The following is a 22,459-nucleotide window of genomic DNA, read 5'->3' as shown; positions in this document are numbered from 1 at the left end:
CTGCTCGGTGCCCGTACAATGTAGTAGAAATGCCATCATCAATAGAGAGAGTACAACTTTCACATCCCACTAGGAACTCATGATATAGAAGAAAAAGCAGCATGGTGGAACGTATCCAGATAAACTTCACATAAGCTCAATTCTAATTTTTCCATGGCTCATTGTTTATTAAAACCAAGATCGCAGTATATATATAGAGAGAGAGAGAGAGAGTAATGGGTAGGTGCTAAATGATACATGATAAATGAATTTTTCAGGGTTTTTTCATTTTATTTTCAAATTCTGGCCGTAGAGATATGATCTATGTACTTGATTTTATAGGGATCAGCTCTTGAAATGTTCGATTCCGACACATGGGTGAGTTTTTATAAGGTTTGAAAAATCAACTGTCCAAAATCTTTATAAATTTTTTAGGCTCCAAATGTCATTTTTTCATCCAAAACACATGATCCAGGTGTGGATTTCTTGTAAATAGACCATTCTCAACACATTTACAGGGTCAAAACTGCCAAAAAAAAACACCAAAAGAGAAGAAAAACCCGTTTAGCATGTATCATTTAGCACATCATTTAGAGAGAGAGAGAGAGAGAGTACTAGTACGGCGATCTGGGAGCACCTACTCCCGCATACTAGAAATTATAGTTGTAATACCTTATGGATGTACTCAACATAGTTCATTAGATAGGAATCTTGAGTAGGATCATATTTTTTGGAAATAAAAATAAGATTTTTTAAGTCATGAAATTTTGATACACTGTGAGCCATTGATTTTTAAAGGTCATAAAAAACGTGTGTCATAATCACATGATCAAAAACTTGTTTTGTCTTGAATAATGCTTAAAGATCCCTATGCAAATGTCGACAAAATGCATCAAGAATATTATAATTTACATAAACATTAATTTTTACTAATATTATGATAAATAGTAAGCATTGGTAATTTTTTATGGAATATATTATTACATTGGTTACAACTAAAATAAGTTAAAATTTTGAAGGTGAAACGTGTTGTAAAACAGAAACAGAAAACGAAACTTTCTAAAGTTCATATGAAATGAGAAACGTGATTTGTGTGTGTGTGTGTGTGAAGCAATAGTGCAAATGTAGACAAAATGCATGAACAATATTATAATTTACATAGAATTTTTTACTAATATTATGATAGATAGTAAGAATTGATCATTTTTTTATATAACATATTATTACATTGATTACAACTAAAATAAGTAATTAAAATTTTGAACACATATATCTCAAATCTTAATTGAAAGAGAAATTCCTTATTTAAGAGAAGCACGCTAAAAATGTGCAAAAACATGTTTTCTAAATAAAGGAAAAAGTAGGTTTCCCATGTGATGTGAAACCGGTTTTTCAGGTATTTTGAGAAGTTTCCTACAAGTTTCGGAAATGCAAGGTTTCCAGTTTTGAAAACAGTTTACCATGTAAGTGGAGTTTCCGATAACCCTGATTAAAACTCAGTGATAGCTAAATCCTCGGAGGCCACTGGCATTAACGATATTTTGGTAAACATAATCTATTAAGAGGGTCAAAACAATTCTCATCACTCTGACTGGCTTTAAAACAGCCTGTGTAAGATCTGTGAAATCGTCTCTTCTTGGGCAATAATAACCCATTGAATTTAATATTCACGTTTCAAAAACAGTTCCAACACAAAATTAAGTACTAGTGAGACAACAAGATTAAGCAAAAAGAGACTGCTCCCCATCCTATGTAATCAAACGAGGAAGGATGAATCACTCAACAATGAGAAAAATACACCTCTCTAGGGGACAAACATGTTGATCAGGTCGCAGAACCGAGTCCTTTCCGGCATGTACTTAGCCATTTTGCTATGTCGCATCCGCATCAGCTTTCCACCCACAGATGAGAACATATTTAGCCAGGCAAACATTTATGCCAAAGTGGAAGGCAAAAAGACAGAAGAAAGGACGTTGATTTTTAGCCATGCATTTGCATATACAAAATAAATACCAGAAGATGGCCTTCCCACGTCACTTTGATGGCTGTTTCAGAGCTACTGCCATGAGCTTCTTCCCACCACCATTCCTCCAAACTCCACGAACGGGCAGGTTTTTGCCACCACCTTTGTCTAATACAACCTCTGGCTGGTGCCTAGGAACAATTTCTGGCTGTGGAAGGTCAAGAAGTGCTGTTGCAGAACCATCACCAAGACGAACTCTATGAAACTTCGAAGTCTTCTGTCTCCTCTTACCCGTTCCCGTATCACCAGCATTTGAGCCAGATACAGCATATGCCATGCCACATGCAGCACATTCTGTGTTCTCACTCTCATTTAAAAGCGTACACGCACTGCATGACCACCTGCCACCATTGTCTAAGTCATGCGGCTGATCAGCTAGAACAGAATCGCTTTGTCTTCTTGAACCATTGGACTGCCTATTGATCATATTTGATTGTGTTCGATCTTCAACAGGCAAAACCTTTGCTTTTCCTTTTGAAGATCGGTATCGATCTTTTGAAAGTACCTCAACCTCACCTTCCCATGGCTTATTCACAGACTGCAGTTTCCTCACTCTTTCTATAACACTATCTGCAAGTGAACCCCCAGAACTACAAATGATGCCAGAATCACCTACGACTTTTGCTTTCACAGACCCATTCCTGCATCCTGAGTAGGGCTTGCTTACCTCAATAATTCCTGGGGACATGCCATTGTTATTAAGATTGGCATCATAGGCATCCAAAAGCTCCCTCTGCTTGTGTGGGTCAGGACAAAGCTGAGCAAGCTCAAGAACAAGATGAGATAAACCAAACTGCTGGACATGCATCAGGTAGGTCCTTGTATCAATCTTACCTTGCCGGTATTGAGAAGATTTTTCCTTGAATGAAGCATACATTTCCTCATTGAAATTCAATCCAGCTTGAATCTTCTCCACCAAAGATCTGTTGGTAGCTTGTACATCCTCTACCTCAGGCAAGGAGACACTGCTTTGTGTCAACATGCAGTGGTCAGAAACAGGAGCATGAAGTGAACCTTGAATTTCTGAAGGATTTGCAGATTTTCTTTCATCAAGATTGGGTGCTGAAGCCAAATGCCTGCTCTTATTGTTGCTTCTTGATTCCCAGGGTGCCGGTGCCGAATGGCTGTTCTTACTGTTGCTTCTTGATTCCCGTGTGGAACCTGAGGTACTTGATGATCCAGGTCCATGATTCGTGGAATTTCTCATCTGGGCAGACTTGAGAACAGTAGTAGATGGTGAAACTGCAGGCAGCCTTGACTGACCAGAGTTGAGAACTCTAACAGATCCCTTGTTACGTGAGCGAAGTCGCGCAGCCATTGAGCCCTGAATAGGCACTCTTTGGTCCGGCATATTCTGTTTACTGTTTCTTTGCACTAGAGGAGGGAAGGAAGACTCCTCAAGAGAAGCATTCCTCAATCGTTGGCTAAGAGCCTCAAGATACCTAGAAGAACCAATTTCAGGTTCTGGTTCAGATGAGGCTGTCAATGCTTCAAAAGGGCCTGTAATTGAACCAACATCATCCCCTTCTCTATGACTAGGGCCTGCTTGAGCACTAGATGAACCATGAAGTGTTTCTTCCATGTTGGCTGTTTCAATGCTCGCCTGAATAGCCATTGAGAGATGATGATCCGAAGTCTCTGAACTATATCCCTGCCCTCTTCGTCGCTGAAAATCATGATCATTACTTCGCCGATAATGGAAGCTAGTTGGTATCTGGAAGAAATAAAATAAATTGATCATTAAATCTCAGCAACAGAAAATTGGGTTTTGCAAACTGAAAATAGAAAGCTTTGGACAGGATAGTGTATGGTTAAATGTTAGTCACTGTCACCAGTTCTTTATTGTATCAGGGAATATCTAAAGCCAGGCTTCTTCCTTCTACTCTAGAACAAAACAGTCAAACACAATCCTAAATGGAATTTTCAGACATTTTATTCTCCTTCTGCAGCTCATTGGATCTAGATAATGGTTTTACGGCATTCTTACATTGAAAACAATCATGTCAATTGACTAATGGTACAATAGCATCATCATCATCTAGCAATATCCCAACAAAATGGGTCCAACTTTTCAAGCCCATTTTTTTCACACCTTTCTATCAAAAGATATAGCATCTGTCAATTCATTCTACTGTCTTTCATATCTTCTCTTACAGCCTCCTTCCAAGTTTCAATGGTCTTCCTATTACATGTTTCCTTACATCTTGTAGACTCTTTTGTTGTCATGGTATACATATATACATGTCCAAACCATATTAAGTAGCATCATTTTTTTCTCCTTTTATAGATAGCACTCTTAAACAAGTTGTATTAGATCTTACTTCCTTCTTTGTTAGTCTGTGTCCATCTTAATATATGTATCTTCACATGTATTCTCCCCTCCCATCACTTTTTAGTAGTCCAACATTCTCACAATGCTATACTAGAAACAACCTTTTAATCATAAAGGCGCTCCCATTTCTATTTCCACTCAAATATATATATATATATCATAAAGACACTCCTCGATCACAACACTTTACTAGCTTGTCATTGTTGCATCCATCCAACAACAAATCCTATTAATGATATCTTCTCATCCAATTTGTCATTATGCTGCACCTTAGACATGCAGTATTGAAACCTTTAATATTGTTAAAGTGAAAGGTTTAGTATTTCAGTCATCAGATTGTTTTCTCATTAAACTTGTATTCCATATATTTTTGTTTTTGTTCTAGCAAAACTATTTTCTCTAGTAGATTCCTCCAAAGTGCTAATATCATTTGTACATTTTCTTTAACGTGGCAAATCAGTACTATATCATCTACAAGCAACACAATCAAGGGATCGCATCTTCAATAGAAGTTACTCCATATATGACTAATGCAAACAATTATGCCTTTAATGTAGACCCTCGGTAAAGACCGACATTAATTGGAAACATACACTCTTTTCTGTATGTAGTCCTAATAGTCACTGCAGCTCCATGAGTTGCCTCAGAAAAAGACATCTTCTACTGGCGATCTTCTTGGCATACAACCAAATTGATTTTCAGATATATTTTACTAATGTTAAAGTACATTGCTCCATTATTCTCTCCCAAAGGCCTTATAGTATGAGTAGTAACATCCTGATAGCTACCATTATTATGAATCTTACCCTGATAGATAGAATCCAATGTGCCCCTTATCCACACATTGGGGATCTTTCTTTGAGACAGAATATTGTTAATAATTTTGTCAACTATTCGATCCTTCTGTTACCCACTAAGATCCACAATTCCTTTTGTAGACAAAATATAGTTGAATAATTTTGACAGTAATTTTATTCCAATCTTATCAATTGAGATCTAAAATTTGATATAAATACCATTTGAACCTAATGTTTTGCTCTTATTTATCACCTTCATCACTATTTTTACTTTTTACTTCACTAATATCAACAATCAATCTTTGATTAGGTTCCTCTCCTTGTTCTACGTTCTTTCTCCATTTTTCATTTATGAAGTTACAAAAATATTTTATCCACCTATCTTTAGGTCTAAGTCACAGGGATTCGGCTAGTAGGGTGCCGCACCCGCGTTGACGCTACTCGACGCGGGTGCGGCACCGGGTGCGGTCAACCCGACCCTGGGTGCGTTGACCGCACTCAGGGTCATTTCGGTCCATTTTTTGGATTTTTTTTTAAAATTTCCCTATGAAATAGGCTGCGGAATTTAAAAAAAAAAATCTTTGGGGGGGGGGGGGGGGGGCGCTGCCCCCTTATAACCCCCCGCCAGGGGCGGCCCCCCTAGACCCCTGTCCGTTGACCGCGCAGCGGGACCCACACCGAGGGGAGCCCCCGGACCTCCCTTCCTGCAAGGGCAAAAACTATGAATCAGACTCCACAACTCATCATGGACATGATCTTCTATTTGAGAAAGAAATCTCTAACCGCCTCAGAAATGTCTTTAGATACAATAGACCGGAATGAAGTAAAGAAGCTATCTGGGTATCCATCTAAGCTTGGAACGCTATCTCCATCAAGAATAAAGACCACTTTAACCACCTCCTCTTCCAACCCCACAGATCTGGACAACCTTTAAAAGGGTTACGATTGATGTAGCCCCTGACAAATAACTTGAAGAAATAATTTGAGGCCTCTCAAAAAATACTTTGTTCCCACCACATAGGATTCATCTTCCCTCTGAAGTCAGTTCAGCTGTTTACGCTACGTATTGCGGTTTGTCATAAGGTGGAAGAGTTGGGATGATCTGAACATCCAATGGTCATTAACGAAGCAACGATCGATCCTACTGGCACGATAGTTAGGACCAACTTGCTTGTTATGCCAAGTAAAACAGGAAGACCCATAATCAATCTCTATCAGTCCTGCTAAGTCTATGAAATCATTGAATTCATTGGCACCCATATGACAGGTAGTCAAATCCCAACATTTAGAAATATGTTTGGTAACCTTCTGATCACTAATCCAAACCTTCTGATCACTAATGAGCAATCATGGATGCGGGACCCGCTTCGGGGGGAACCCCCAGACCCCCCCCCCCCTCCTCTCTCTCTCTCTCTCTCTCTCTCTCTCTCTCTCTCTATATATATATATATATATATATATATATATATATATATATATATTACATTTTTGCCCCTGCCGCACCCCCGCACCCAAGGTTTTTGAAAGTGCCGCAGCCCCGCACCCGCACCCATGTGACATAGCTTTAGGTTAATCACCTTTATTTAAAACCTTTCCATCTTCATGTTTCATGCACCACTCTTGGTTCAAATCCCTAGTTTTTCTCTCCCTATTATAGGCCAATTTATATACTCCTTTTACAGCTTTTTTATTTCTATCTTACGACTTTTCTTGCCTTTTTGGGCTACCTTATATTTGTTTATCAAACTTTTTATTCTTCATAATTCTTTGACATATAGCATTTTAACGTGATCGGCTTTACACTTTTTCACTCTACTATGCAAGTCATGCATTTTGATTCACTAGATACCTCTTCAGCAATTCAATGCAACATGCCATTTCCCTCCAAAGTCAATCAGAATATACCATCCAATATCACACATCATGCTAATAAATTAATAGTACAGCACAGAAAAATATCCAACATGCATCTTTGCCCAAAAACAACCAAAAAAAGAAAAGACAAGATGCAAGAAAAAAAGACATGATGTGATGAGGTATCCACAAACACATCTTACATGATACACCATACAGAAATTTTGTTCTTTAGAGAATATTTTTCAGAGAATCTCGCTAAGAAGAAAACAGAAAAAACAAATCTGAAAAGGGGTGCAACAGCCTCGGCAGTGCTACAATGTCTGGATTTATGCTACTGTCTGACTTGGCTGAAGCACAAGGCAATGATTAGTAAAGTGATACTCTCCTATTCAGACCAAGCTTTCCTTAAATCCAACATAAATATCATATTATATTATTCCTCCGTTACTTTTTAAAGAGGTATTATGAAAGGCCAAACTTACCCAAACGCAACCCAGCAACCTAAATCGAGACACACTTGACTATTATCACAGTCCACTCATCAATACTGACCAGAGAGCCAAAATTGAAACAACTATAAGTGTCGGAAACTTGGTGTTCTTGGTCCTCTGCCATGGCCAGGGTACCAATACAAGTTTCACTAACTCACCATAACACTTACAACAAGAAGGCATCAATCAGCAAAAGGTCACACTAGGACAGAGCAGACAAACATACATATCTGGTAGATAAAGCATTTCAAAATAAAACGCCCTGTTGCAACATATGGACTTGCAAGATAGTCTATCCACATACCATCCCTTACTAATTGAAACAAGGAGATGGAGGTGGGAAAGGGAGGACTGGAAGTGGTGCAGGATGCAGATCCTAGTGATTGCATGGTTAAGAAGGAACATGATTGGGTGGAAGAAGAGTGGAAGGCAAGTGAATACAAATTAGATACTTCTTTTAAGCTAATGGTAACTCTTTAAATAAAAGACGGAGCAGATAATCAACACAATACAGAAGTACGAGATTTTGGGTTGACAGTGTTGGCTGGATCGTAGAAATACTCATGTACATATTTCTTCATATCAGCATGCACTTTCTGTAAATTTAATTTGCAATTTCTCCTAAACAATAATTAAATATGTGCATAAACATATGGACAGAGAAGAAAATACTCAATAAAAATAGAAACAATACACAACTAGTATAATTTTTCAATGGAAAGAAATGAATAATGTCTTGCTGCTAAGAAGCTAGTTATTGGAACCTTATTTTTATCAATCTTGCTACTAAAATTCAAAACTAAATGCAGATAACAAAATGGAAGCCATCTAAAAGAGAACAGTGGTACTTCAAGTCCATGAATCTAGTTTCAGGATGCATAAACAAAATATAAATAAAAGTTATTTACAAAAATTTCTTTAACATGTATCTGAAATCTGAGTATTTTTTTCACACCATTCCACTTCAAGAGAAACAAGGGAATGGGAAGTAAATCTGCAAAAGTCAGATCAAATTCAGAGATAAGCATCTTCATTCAAACATCAAAAAATCCCAGAGCTTGTAAGCTATGCCACAGGGATACTCATATTCCCTTCTGAGAAACTATAAAAAAGGGTGTGCCACATGTCCTTTTAGGTGTATCTTCACATCACTTGTAGGGAATCCAATTACAACTAAGCATTGATCACCATTCAGGATGTCCCGAATTATAACGAAGGACAAAAACTAGCAGATCTCAATTGCTGTGAATGCAAAAATAATCAATTTTATGTGCTCACCTGAAGTGCTGCATTGCGCTTAGAACGAGACATACGACCACCATGTTCAATAGCATTATGCCTCTGGGAAAAAGAAATATATACAAGGAACACAATTAGTATATATAAAAATCCACAAGACAAGTTTCCACTATTATGCAATAAAAGTAATGCATCTTCAGTAATAACTATATAGATATCATGCATGATAATAAAAATAAGAACTACACCTTCATTTCAGACTCAGATGTGAAGACAACAAATTTCTTTGCAAGGCATGCTTCATCTTCACAAAGGAAGTGTTCTTGTCGAAAATGTATCTGCAGGCACATAATGTCGAATCACTAAATTTACATACGAAGTTCAAACTAAGCAATTTAACAAAGCCAAAGATGTCTAATTGGAGTTCTTAAAAAGACACTTGCCTCCAAGTCATCATAGTTTTTATAGTAATCATGCTGCCCTGGATGCATCCTAAATTTCCAGAAAAGATAAAAAACGTTAAAATGAAATATGGTGAAAATCACATATATCTTCAAAATGTATGAACAAATACCTTTGACATATATGGCAAGTATAATGTTCTCTAGACATATGCAAGTAAAGCTCGTTATCCCCGTAAAATCGCTTTCTACAGAAATCACATATTGGGTGCCCTGAAAAGCCACCCCTATCACTTTCACTGCCATCCACCTCAGAATCGCCGGTACTCATATGCCGATTCAATTGGCTCATGGAATAGAGTCTTTGCTCACACATAAACACCTGCTTTCAAATACCAAATAGCATCAGCAACAGTAAAATGTGTGCACCACAACCGCTTATTATAAATTGGATTAAGATTAAGCAAATAGAAACTTAAACCAATCAAATAATGAAACCAATAATTCTTCACCACTTTTCGTTCTTTTAAGTTCCTGATTTGTCAATTATCAATCGAATCATATTCTTCCCATTGTGGCAAAAATACAACAGCATAGTTTGTCCACAACAATTATAAGTTGTGTGTGTATGCATATATATAGGTATGTGTGTGCATCTATGTCACAGGGATTCGGCTAGCAGGGTGCCGCACCCGTGTTGACGCGACTCGACGCGGGTGCGGGTGCGGCACCGGGTGCGGTCAACCCGACTCTGGGTGCGTTGACCGCACCCAGGGTCATTTACGTTCATTTTTTTGGTTTTTTTTTTAATTTTGCCCTATGAAATGGGCTGCAGAATTTTAAAAAAAAATTGCCCAGGCCCAGGCCCAAGCCCAGAATAATGATCATTCCATCGTCCTCATATGTCTTTGGACTTACGTGACGTGGTCGATGTGACCTTTCATTTTCAAAGAAACGTTTTTTGTTCGACGCTTGGGAGACTGACAGGCGTAACGCGGAAACTAGTCACTGGTTGTATGTATGGGAAGTCCCTCCTTTTTTTTTTTTGCTTTTGCTTTTGGACGACGCTTCCAGCTTTTTGAAACGAAAAAGCCATAAAGTGCCAGGCTGTCACAGGCTCCGAGCCTTTCATTTCAGTTCAACAGTCTCCAACCACACTCAAAATAGCTCTTTGTTTTATCCTGGCAGACACACTCGACTCGACTATAGTCTATAACTGGTTCTTTTGGGCGGCTCTTGAGTCTGACTTGCTTTTAATAAGTTAGTCGAGCATTTGAAACACGTTAGTCGAACCTACATAGTGCGTATTCAAGGCGGGGTGACTGTTGACCCGCTCAGAAGTCACCAAGGTTACGCAGGGTGGGTATTTGCCTTTTTAACAGGGCTTGGATTTTGAGCACCAGAGTTGGCCACTTCAACTCCCCATGCGAGTCCCACAAACACCATCCTCATAAGGGCAGGAACTTGTGACACGCACATTCCCAAGTTGGTCGATCCATGACCAAACCATTGTGCGCTGTCTAGCTAAATCGTCGATGCCAAGGACTTGGTTCATCGATGACTCGGTCAACAGTCATTCTTCAAGGAATGCTTGTGCTTTTGTTGCCCATGGGACCCGCGCTGGGGGGAACCCCCAGACCCCCCTTTATATATATATATATATATATATATATATATATATATATATATATATATATATATATATATATATATATATATATATATATATATTACATTTTTGCCCCTGCCGCACCCCCGCACCCAGGTTTTTTGGAAGTGCCGAATCCCCGCACCCGCACCCATGTGACATAGGTGTGCATGTGTATGCCTGGGTGTGCACACTCACATGTATGCCCCTATGTGCATTCACATATCCATTGAAAATTTTTGGCACCCAAAATTAGATCCCATCTTAATTAGGCCTAGGCTACAGTTAATGGGATTGGATCCAAAACTTGCCTAAATCTTGGTCCATCTTATGACAGGTACTAAGAGCTTATCAGGATATCAGGCCCTATAACTGATAAGGGTTAAATATCCAAAGAACATACATGGTCAGACCCCTATAATTGGGATTGTCTCCTGAAAAGATCAACTCCTGAACCATGGGATAACTGCCAAAGGGTCCGTGTGGTTAACCCATTTATGTGGGAAATGACCCATTTTTATACAAAAACAGGCATTTTCTCACATTCCTGAGCAAAGTCATATGATGAGACCCACCATTTTAGTAGTATCAATACATTTCCTACAGAAACAGAGCTTCATTTCCTCCCCTTGGGGAAACATTTTCCCACCCTCCCTGGTTAATTTTTAAAGAGTGTGTCATTCATATGGAAGGCACTTCCCTTCCCTACCGGATGAAACAAACGGGCCCAAAAGGTAAAAACAGGGCTACTATGACACACCACATATGAAGTCAAAAAACATATTATGATTAACAGTACACATTGCATAAGCTTATTCAAATAGTTGCTACTTATGCATGGCTGCACAATAAGGCCATTTCAGGTCCCAGTAATGCAAGCTGTCAGAGCAATATGTTTAGCCTTAACTCCTAAGATGTCCAGGTTAAAAAAAGAAAGAACAAGATACCCGGGTATAATTTCAGAAGCTTATTTTTACTAAAGTACATATAAAATCATAACCAAAACCCAGCCCGCATATTACTCGGGTTGGGTTGGGTTTTGGGTCGACCTGAATAATATTAGGGTTGGCATTTTATATGCCTATACCTGGATATTCAGGTTCGGATTAGGTCGGGTACCTGATACAAACCTGACCTGTTGACAGTCCTAAAATCCCCAAAGGATAACAATATCCTTCCAGTAAAGGGAATCTCAGAAATGCAGCTAAACTATGCAGTGAAAATCACAATACTTCACACAAAAAACAACATGAAGGCTCCTGTGCTCTGAACACCCTCAACAACACGAGAATATGCAAGATCAGGTAAGTTTTGAATGTAAAGCAACCAAAACAGCTTTCCCCAGCTACAAAAAAATGCCTATTCTTTTTGCTATCAAAAAGCAAACAAACTTTCCCTAGCTACAAGAAACGCCCATTCTTTTTGCTACCAAACACTTTGGCAGCTATGTCACCTGGGTACGGGTGCAGGTACAGAGGGCATGACACAGCAATTCCAAAAAATGTTATATATGACATAAATACAAAATAAATTCAAAGAATCAAATTCTATTATTCCAAAAAGGAAACAACATAAATTAATTTAACATTTAACAACCAACTAAACTAGTAACAGGCTAACAGCTTTTACTCAAAGAATCAAAATAGAAAAAAAAATCATGCTTCATAAAATCAGAAAAAAAAATCATATGCCAGGAGAAAAAAATCATGCTTCATTAAAAATCATCACACGCCATAAAATCAGAAGAAAAATACAGAAAAAAAAAAAACAGACTCTCATTCAGCCGAAAAAAAATAGAAGAAGACAAGGGAGGAAAAAAAGGAGAAGAGGAGAGGTGGGAGGAAAAGAAGACCCATATTCTTCTCCTTTTTCTCCCATCTCTTTTTTTTTTCTTCCCGTCTCACCTCTTCTTTTTATTCTTCCTCACATCTCCCCTTTTCTTCTTCCTTTCCTCTCCTTTTTTTCCTTTTCTTCTTCTCCCTTGTCTTCTTCTTCTTCTCCTTCTTCTTTTCCTCACTTGTCTTCTTCTTCTTCTTCCTCAAGTCTCCCCTTTTCTTCTTCCTTTCCTCTCCTTCTTCTTCTTCCACTTTGTCTTATTATTATTATTATTATTATCCTCTTCTTCTTCTTATTTTTCTTCTACCCGGGAAGAGAAGAAGAAGAAGAAGAGAGAGAGAGAGAGGGATGTACCTGGGGCCTAGGGTCCCGGGTTCTTCTTCTTCATCGTCGGCAAGGGCATAGAGAGAGAAAGAGGGAGGGAGGGTTTATAAACCCTCGGCCCCAAGGAAGGTTTATAACCCCCCCCCCAAGATAATTGAAAAATAAAATAAGATAAAAAAGGGTACCGATTTTCCCACCTAGGTCGGATTCCTAGTTTTTCCTTCGACTAGCCCAACTAGGTGCCTAGTCGGCGCCTTTGACTACATAGATTACAATATGCCTTGTTTGCATAGATTGATATATATTAATTGTATTTATTTCATATTGATATTATTGTTATTGTTATTGAAACGTGTATTGTTATGATCCTTTGAGCTTTTGCATTTCTTTGAGACATTAAGTCTTGCTCTTACATGATTCTTATTGACAATTTGATATAGTTGTTTAGAATTGTTGATGATTTAAATTTTTGTATGAAATGACTATCTAAGCTATTTAAATATTGTTTGAGCATGCTTGTCTCTAAATAGTCTATATTGATATGCGATTGTTTTTTGTCTCTAGTGTTTTAATATCTTGTATCTATCTTTGGGAATGTGTTGTTTTTGTGACTATGGATAATTTAGAATTACTAAAGATATGAAATTATGTTTAGTAACTATTGTTTGAAAGGTCTATTGTATCTCTTACATGTATTTAGTTGTTGGTTCTTGTAACTATTTTTGAATTTTTTTTTAAATAGATTTTCTCCTAATTGTATAAATGTTTGTAATTTATATTGTATTTTCTCATGTTTTTGGTGTGTTTGGCCATCCTCTCTCCATATATATTTAACTAATATTATATATACATATTTCTTGTGTTCTTTTACTATATTTTGTATTATAATCCTTTGGTTTTAGTTGCTGTCTTGTGTCATTATATCAATGCAGGATCTAATCAAAGTCATGGATTGGGATAAAGCTCCTTAGAGATTTGAAAGATTGGAATCATACTAATGATCATGGAGTTTCCTTTGGAAGATCTATTGTTATCGTAGGATTCACCATAAAGATTATTGTTTGAAGCCATTGAAGATCTTATTGTCCCTTGCATTTTGTTTGCAAACTTTCTGTTGTCAATCGTAAGTTTGAGGGGGTGTTAAGAAATATGCATTTGTTACGAACCCTTTCTTGCTCCAGGTCTGACCCAGAGGATCCGTCCCAGCCCTGGATCCACCCGTCAAGATCTGATCCGAAGGAGACGCCAAGCCCCAGGATCCATCCCAGGGAAACCCGCCCAACCTAGAATCCTATCCAGGCCGGGACTCTAGTAGGATGCCCCCGCCCTAGAATCCCATCTAGGGTGAGTTGTGCTTTTATTTTTACTGTCTTGGCCTTTTTAAAGTCTATAAGTAGATGTACTTAGTTTACGTATTTCTTAATGAAGTTTATTGAGGTTTTTCTCTATACTTCATTTGTAATTGTGTGAGTGTCTGCCTTTCGAGGGAACGATTCTTCTCCCTCACCGGCCCATCCTCGTTCGTCACCGGCCTGTCGAGAACGATTTTCTCCCTTTCGGCCGCCACCTTCACCACCTGCCACGCAACCCATGTTAGCTAGGAGAGACATTGCTCTCTCTCAGTCGGATTCCTCCTTACCGTGTCCCTGCCCTGTGACACGTGCCAATGTTTCCCCTTTCCCCCATATTGCAGCATGTCCACCTGACCAAACAGCAGGTAAAAATATGAAACAAAAATGTATTTTATACATTGTAAGTACAATTTTTTATTATTTATTTCTTTTATGTTTTAAAATTTTTTCCACCTGCTTCCTTATATTTTGTAAGAAAAATACTATCAAGACCAATTATTTTTTAGCTTTTGCTTTACTCTCTATAGTTTTATTTTCAAAATGGTAATATTTTCCCAAGATTTTCTTGAGAAACCCCCACTTCTAAAATCTCCCAAGAAAAACCATGGCCCAAAAATAGCAGAGACAAATATTAGTGACTATGACGCAACTGTTATACATCATATGAAATGACATCTTTTAGCATGCACAACATGCATATTCAAGCTCTAATGTGCAAAATGCAAATTAGAAATTATTAGTTAGCAATGCATTATAAATAACAAAGAAGAGGCACAGCTATAAACCATCATCATCATACAAGAATACAGTTGCAAGATATCTATGACAAAAACAAATATACATTGACAAGAACATTATGACATAAAGGATGAACCAACATTAAATGGTCAAATTAGTCTCACCTTCCTTCCTTCCAAACATAGGCCACACATAAAAGTTTTGTGCCAATGAAACAAATGTCTCTTCAGCTGATCAATGTTTTTAAATGTATCCCTTCTTTTCAAGACTTCATTTCCTTGCACTTCTGACGTGGATTTTTCACATATACTACAAGAGAGTTTGCACATAGCTTTGATCATCTTGTAGTGATCTACATTATCAAAATATGCTTGTGTATCTTCATGGTACCAATATGAACCGACTTGACCTTCAGTACTTCCAGCAGAAAACCTGCCAAAGTCACTGATTACCCTTGTGTAATCTCCTAATGCCTGTCATTTAAAGAGTAAAAAAGAGCATGCTAAAGTTAGTGAAAACAACAAGAAGCCAACCAGGCCCATACCTAAGAGATTTGTTGTTACCATTATATGTCAATGAAAGGTCACATAAACAGAAGTGAGAAAATGTCACCCAGCAATCAAGCAAATAGTGTGATATACAAACAGATAAAATATGACAATTTTGAATCATATAAGATTAGTCATTCAGGAAATGGATCACAAGATATACTACAATCGGTGGTAAACAGATACACCTGACATCGTTAATCAGTGAAAAAATGGACCAAGTACTGGATATATAGAAAATTTACAGATGAAAACAAGCCTTTCTACCTTACCCTTTTCTTCTTTAGATTTTAGTTGAGAAAATTTCCATATTAATAAACTAATCAAGCAGTATATAGGTGTATGTGGATCCATGCACATTTTTAACGGTCCAAACAAACAAGAAATCATACCAATATCTTTCCTGACCACAAAAGAACAACCAAACGCATTATACACAACCATATGTATTCAAACTCATATCTAATAGTGTCATAAATGAAATGTATTTAAGATGATGCATACATCTAAGAAAACACTAGAGCCACTCTATGTGTGCATGTGTGAGTTCATGTCAGCGTAAGGGCTATGTATGTGCACTAAACGTATAATATGTATGGTGCAGCAGAAAATCATTATTCTCTGACCCCTTATTTGATCGATATCATGTTCCAGATTCTGTCTAGTTGAAGCTCATTCCCCATCATTTGCAGACATGAATTGGTATAGACCGTGGTTGCCAGTTGAGGAAGCGGGAGCGGGAAGCGAGGTACTTTCAAATTTTTAAGAAGCGGGAAGCGTGGGACCACTTAGGAGCGAATCGGGAATCGTCTCGGAAACGACCTAGGAAGCGAACCGGAAGCGACCTAGGAAGCGAGGGGGAAGCGAAAAAATAAAAATACAAAAAATTTGAAAAAATGGGGGAAGCGCGCTTCCCATTAAAGGGAAGTGTGCTTCCCATTAAAGGAAGTGCGCTTCCCATTTAAAAGTGGTGTTTCCCCGCGCGTTTCGGAAGCGCGACGTTTTGCGCTTCCCCACTTACCCAGGCGCTTCCGGTAACTCTGGTATAGACATCCTCTTCAGCTATGGTACCTGGACACTCCATTTTGCCCTCCATACAAGCATCGACACCGGCCATGCCATTTTACCCTCCATATATACAAGTTTGCATTCAATTTATAATTTATAATTTATAATTATATTTTCAGTTTATAACTTCATATTTTCAGTATATAACATATATTTTAGATATAGCATATATATTTAGATTATATTCAGTTTATTTTGAATTTATTTTGTATTTATGTGATATATATAGATAGATAGATAGATAGATAGTTGTGTCCTCGTACCCACAATTTTTTGGAATTGCCATGTCATACCCACTGTACTAATAACCACACCCGCACCGGCACCCAGGTGACACAGCTCTTCAGAAACCTGATGCTTGTTTTCTTGCAAAGAGCATGCCTAGAAACAAAAGATATTACATACTTTTTTAACAGAAGTCCCCTCCCCCCAACCTGCTCTGTTTTCAGACCACCGGGATTTAGCAAATAGTTGGACTCATCGTTCTCAGCTACTATCCAAGCCTGAGCTTAGAGTCTGCAGTCTGCACTCATTAAAGCTTGTTTAGTATGTTAAATTTCATCTTACAATTGTATTATATAAGACATATAATGAGTTTATTAGAGGTGTCAATGGGTCGTGTTTGACCCAGACCCGACCTAGACCCGACCTGTAACAAATCATATAGGGTCAGGGTTTGGTGATAAAGACGGAAGTCCGATTAAAAACTGGGTTGAATCCAAAGGGTCCGATTAATATATGGAACCAGGGACGGTTTTGTGAAATTTCATACCAGACTCAGGTCAGACCCGAGTTTCTATTAAGACCAGTGATTTTTTCAATATAAAAAAGATAATATATATATATATATATATATATATATTTTATTTATTTATTTATTTATTTATTTATTTTCCTAGGTATGGACCAGGCTTGGTTCATCTAATCCTTATATATATGACTTTCTAACAGTTCCATCGAGTATGCCATAAGAAAAACCACACCTGGGTCCTTTAATGGAAGAATATTACAAAAAATTAGATGAATGAAACATGAAAAATGCCAAGATTCTTTCATGGATGCTAATTGGAGTCGAAACAAAAATTGACTCAAATCTCTTATGCTACAAAAAGGCAAGCGAAGCATGAAAATATCTTAGAGGTATGTTTACCGAAAAAGATATGGCCCATAAGTATTATCTCCAAGAAAAGGCTAGAAATATTAAACAAGAAGATAAGAATGTTAGAGATTATTTTATGGAGTTATCATCCATTTGGCTCAACTTGCTCAATTTGAACCCAAATGGGAAGGTAAGTGTATTGAGATGTGAATAACTCAAGTTGAAGAAGATAGACTCTTTGTTTATCTTTATGGATTCAGACCCGAGTTTGAACAAACTAGAGTTTCCTTGCTATCATCCTCATCGCCTCCTCGTATTCATGAGATTCTCACTAAACTTAATGGAGAAAAGACTAAGCTAAACATGAGTAAGAGTGATAGTGTTCTTGCTACTTCTAGCAATAGTCAAGAAAAGGATTGTGCGCTTGCCACCTCAAAACCGAGACATTATATCAAATCATGTAGACCTCCTCATTTTAATAGGAATAGAGGAGAGTCAAAAATCATTTGTCATAATTGTCATGAGCCCGGCCATATTAGACCTCAGTGTCCTGGACTCAAGAAGGACTATAGACCTCAAGAAAAAAAGGTTGTTGCGGCTCCGTCAAAACAAAAAGAGGATACTCTAAACCTCAAAGATCTCACCAAATCATTATCCTAATTGACGAAGGCATTATAACCATTGCTTAAAAGATCTACATCAGGAGTGGCCATTGCATCCTCTTCAACCCCTGGTATGTGCTTTTGTCTTCTTGATTCAGGAGCTTCATTTCATATGACCCCCACATAAGTCTATTTTATCTGTGTCAACCTAACTCAAATGCATCATTTGTTTTCACTACCGATGGAACTTCCTTGGAAATAAAGGGGGTTGGGATTTTTAAAAATGATTTGACAAAACACAATAGGTTTTATATTCCAAAAGTAAGACTTATACCAAAACTACATCTTAATTTACTTTCGGTTCCTCTAATCTTGGATCATGGATGTGATCTCATATTCTCATCAAACAAATGTTGGTGCAGGATCGCCAGTTCGAGAAATTGATTGGGGAAGGTTCTAGGCAAGAAGATCTTTATTATATGAACTTCCTTTGTATTCAAAAGGAATCATTTTGTAATATTGCCCAAACAAAAGATATAAAAGTTTGGCACCATAGACTTGGGCATCCAAATATAAGGAAATTGAATTTTGTACCTATTACTAAAGATCTTTGCAAAGATAATTTCAAATGTAAGAAATGTTTACTTGAAAAAATGACATATTTGCCTTACGGCCAAAGTACTTTTTACTCCTCCATGCCTTTTGAGTTGGTTAATTCGGATGTGTTGAGTCTTGCTCCTGTGATTTCTAAAAGAGGATTCTCCTACTCTTTTGTGTTTGTCGATGATTTCACATATATTGTTGGATTTATTTTCTTAAGTTTAAATATGATGTATTTGCAACCTTCAAAACTTTCCATAAAATGATTAAAAATCAATTTGAAAGCAAGATCAAAATCCTAAAAACTGACTCTGGGGGAGAATATTTGTCAAATGATTTTAAACAATTCTTAGAAAATGAAGAAATTTTGCATCAAAGATCGTGTTCTAGAACTCCACAACAAAACAGGATTTCAGAAAGAAAACATAGACATATTATAGAAACTACAAGGACACTAATTGCTAAGAATGTTTCTAAAAATCTTTGGGTTGAAGCTGCCTTAACCTCATTATATCTCATAAATAGGATGCCTTTAAAAACTTTATCCAATGAAATTTCTTTTGAAAATTTATTTAAATACCAACCTTACTATCAAAGGCCAAGAATCTTTGGTTGCAAATATTATGTCTTAAATGATAAAGAAGATAAACTATCTTATAAGGCTATCCCCTGTGCTTTCATTGGTTATTCTCTGAGACACAAAAATTGTTTAAATGCTATGATATAAAAAATGATAAACTCCTTGTCTCAAGGAATGTTAACTTTGTTGAAAATGAAAGTGGATTTGAAGAAAATATGTCTCAAGACATAAATTCTGACTATTCCTTTTTATTTAATCTACTCTCTAATGATGAAGATACTTATCTAGAATCCTCTATTGAGAATAGAAAAACAGTTGAATCGATAGTATACACTAGAAAAAATAGAAATATATCCGGTGAAAGTATAAATCAAGATAATCATGAAGCATTGAAAATTATCTCTGAACAAATCATCATTCGTAGATCTGAACGAACCTCAAGGATTTCAAATAGATTTGTTTCTTATGACTCATTCTCTCCTAAACATAGAGCAAGTCTTATAGCTATTCATTTATATTTTGAACCCTCCTGTTACAATGAAACCAAAAATCTGCCTAAATGGGTAAAAACCATGCATATAAAATTAGATGCTCTTGAAGAAACCAACACTTGGGAAATCCTAAGTCTACCCATCAGAAAGAAAACCATAGGTTGTAGATGGGTTTTCAAAGTCAAGACAAAAAGTGATTGATCCTTGGAAAGACATAAAGTCAGGTTAGTTGCCAAAGGTTATTCTCAAGAATATGGAGTAGATTATGAAGAAACATTTGCTCTTGTTGCCAGGATGACAAATGTTTGAATTCTTGTAGCTATTGCAGTTATTAAAAATTGAAATATATTTCAAATGGATGTTAAAAATGTTTTTTTAAATGGCAATATCAATGAGGAAGTATACATGGATGTTCTACCTAGATTGATAGTTCCTATCAGTAAAGTGCTTAAATTAAAAAAAGCACAATATGGACTCAAACAAGCACATAAAGCTTGGTTTGACACATTCAACAATGTTATTACAAGATATGGTTTCAAACCATGTTACACCGACACGGCTTTATTTATTAAAAACTCTTCTACAGGTATTATAATTTTACTTGTATATGTTGATGACATGTTGATTCCAAGAAGTGACAAAGAAGAAATTAAAAAAGTATAACAATTTTTGAAAAACTCTTTTGAAATGACTGATCTTGGGTTTCTAACATACTTTCTTGGGATAGAAGTATCATATTCTAACAGAGGATATATATTATCACAAACAAAATTTGTTTTAGATATCATTGACAGGTCAAGATTATCAAATGACAAAGTCATTGACACTCCAGAGATTGTCAGAATGAAGATGCGGGTTGATGATAGAGTTCCTTTGGACAACCCAATTCCCTTCATACAACTCGTGGGATCTCTTATTTATCTAAGTATTACAAGACCTGACATAGCTCATGTTGTACATATAACTAGTCAATTTTAGCATGCTCTAACATCAGCTCATATGGGTGCAGTCATGTAGGCACAATAAATAAGGGAGTCTTCTTATCCTCTTCTTTCTCATTAGATCTTATTGCATATTTAGATGTTGATTAGGGAAGGGATCCAAACAACCAAGGTTTTAAAACCCGTGACTCGGAACTCGACTCGTTCTTTATTGACTCGTGACTCGGCGGGTCAACTCGGTGACTCGGACCGGGTTTTGTTAACTTTTGATTTTAAAAGAAAAACACTATATAAATTATCATTTAAACATATAAAAGTTTGTAGAATGACTTAATTACTAGTGTAATTGATTAATAAGTAAAACTATATCTAACTTATAATTACTCATCTAATAGCAAGAAATCGAACAACCAAGCAAAACAATAATTCAATATTTCAATAGAAACAAGCTCTAAAGTAAAGTTAAATTAAAAACTTACATGAGTAAGAGTAAAAACTAAAGTAAAGATAATCATACTTGAGCAATCTGCCAATGCATGTCAGCAATCAACTTTCGCATCTCAGCAATAACCATACTAGACCCATGACCATATAACAAAATTACAAAGTTCACAAGTATAAAGTTAATGATCATAACACAATGACAAAATCAAATTTCAAACATCCAAAATTGATCCACTTTTACAAAATATGATATCTCAATTCTCAAGTCAAGAGTCAATGGCTCAAATCTCAAATAGAGGCGAAGTGCTATTATTTGGAACTTCATTTGAATCAATTCTTGAGTTGGAAGTAGAAATTAATGGCTGAATTGGAGTACTAGTGGTTGCATTTTCCCTTACATCTTCATCTTCAACTCCATCACCACCTTCATCATTAATAAGATTAGCTTCTTCAATGTTTTCAACTTTCATCTCCAAGTCTCTTAAGAAATCCTTCATTCAATAAAATATGACACATTTGAGTTAACATGCAATAGAGAAAGATAAAAAACTAAATTAAAAAAATTTAATCAAGTTAAAATATCAAACAAACTTTTACGGTTTTACCTCATCTCCATCTAAAACTCCTTCTTGCATGACCCATTCATCCATTGGTGTTTGCAAATATATATTGTCCAAAGAAATTGGGTCAAGACGTGTTCTCTTTAATTGCTTTTCTCTCAGACGTAAATTATAATGGACAAACACTAAGTCATTAAGTTTCTTTTGAGCTAATCTATTTCTTCTCTTAGTGTGAATTTGATCAAAGGTACTCCAATTTCGTTCACATCCAGATGAAGAACATGTTCGACTAAGTATACGAATAGCAATTTTTTGAAGATCGGGGGCACATATTCCATGCATTTTCCACCACATTGCTGCATAAAGCCAAAACACACAAAAATGAAAAGTTGATTAAAGAAATATTCTTTTGCACAACACAACAATAATGTTAAAGATAAATCACTTGACTTATGCTCATCTCTAGTCATAACAGCTATAGAAGTACCAAAATCTGCACTTGCGTCTTC

The 22,459-nt window shown here is 36.7% G+C and overlaps 1 protein-coding gene across 1 annotated transcript in view; it reads right to left on the bottom strand.

Annotated features, from left to right (window-relative positions):
• Window positions 1-1,593: 1,593 nt before the first annotated feature.
• Window positions 1,594-22,459, bottom strand: part of LOC149820932 (uncharacterized) — a 32,320-nt gene continuing 11,454 nt past the window's right edge. Inside the window, exons 2-7 of the mRNA XM_089982601.1 lie at window positions 15,182-15,490; window positions 9,293-9,501; window positions 9,162-9,210; window positions 8,967-9,056; window positions 8,758-8,820; window positions 1,594-3,716 (exon numbers count right to left, since the gene is read on the bottom strand). Of these exons, the coding sequence (XP_089838727.1) occupies window positions 2,013-3,716; window positions 8,758-8,820; window positions 8,967-9,056; window positions 9,162-9,210; window positions 9,293-9,501; window positions 15,182-15,490 (2,424 nt within the window). The 3' untranslated portion in view covers window positions 1,594-2,012. The remainder of the gene's footprint in view (window positions 3,717-8,757; window positions 8,821-8,966; window positions 9,057-9,161; window positions 9,211-9,292; window positions 9,502-15,181; window positions 15,491-22,459) is intronic.

This window comes from Nuphar pumila, chromosome 12 (genome assembly GCF_984573655.1).
Source record: "Nuphar pumila chromosome 12, dmNupPumi1.hap1.1, whole genome shotgun sequence".
NCBI classification, from domain to species: Eukaryota; Viridiplantae; Streptophyta; class Magnoliopsida; order Nymphaeales; family Nymphaeaceae; genus Nuphar; species Nuphar pumila.
This window is presented reverse-complemented; position numbering and strand designations above follow the sequence as displayed.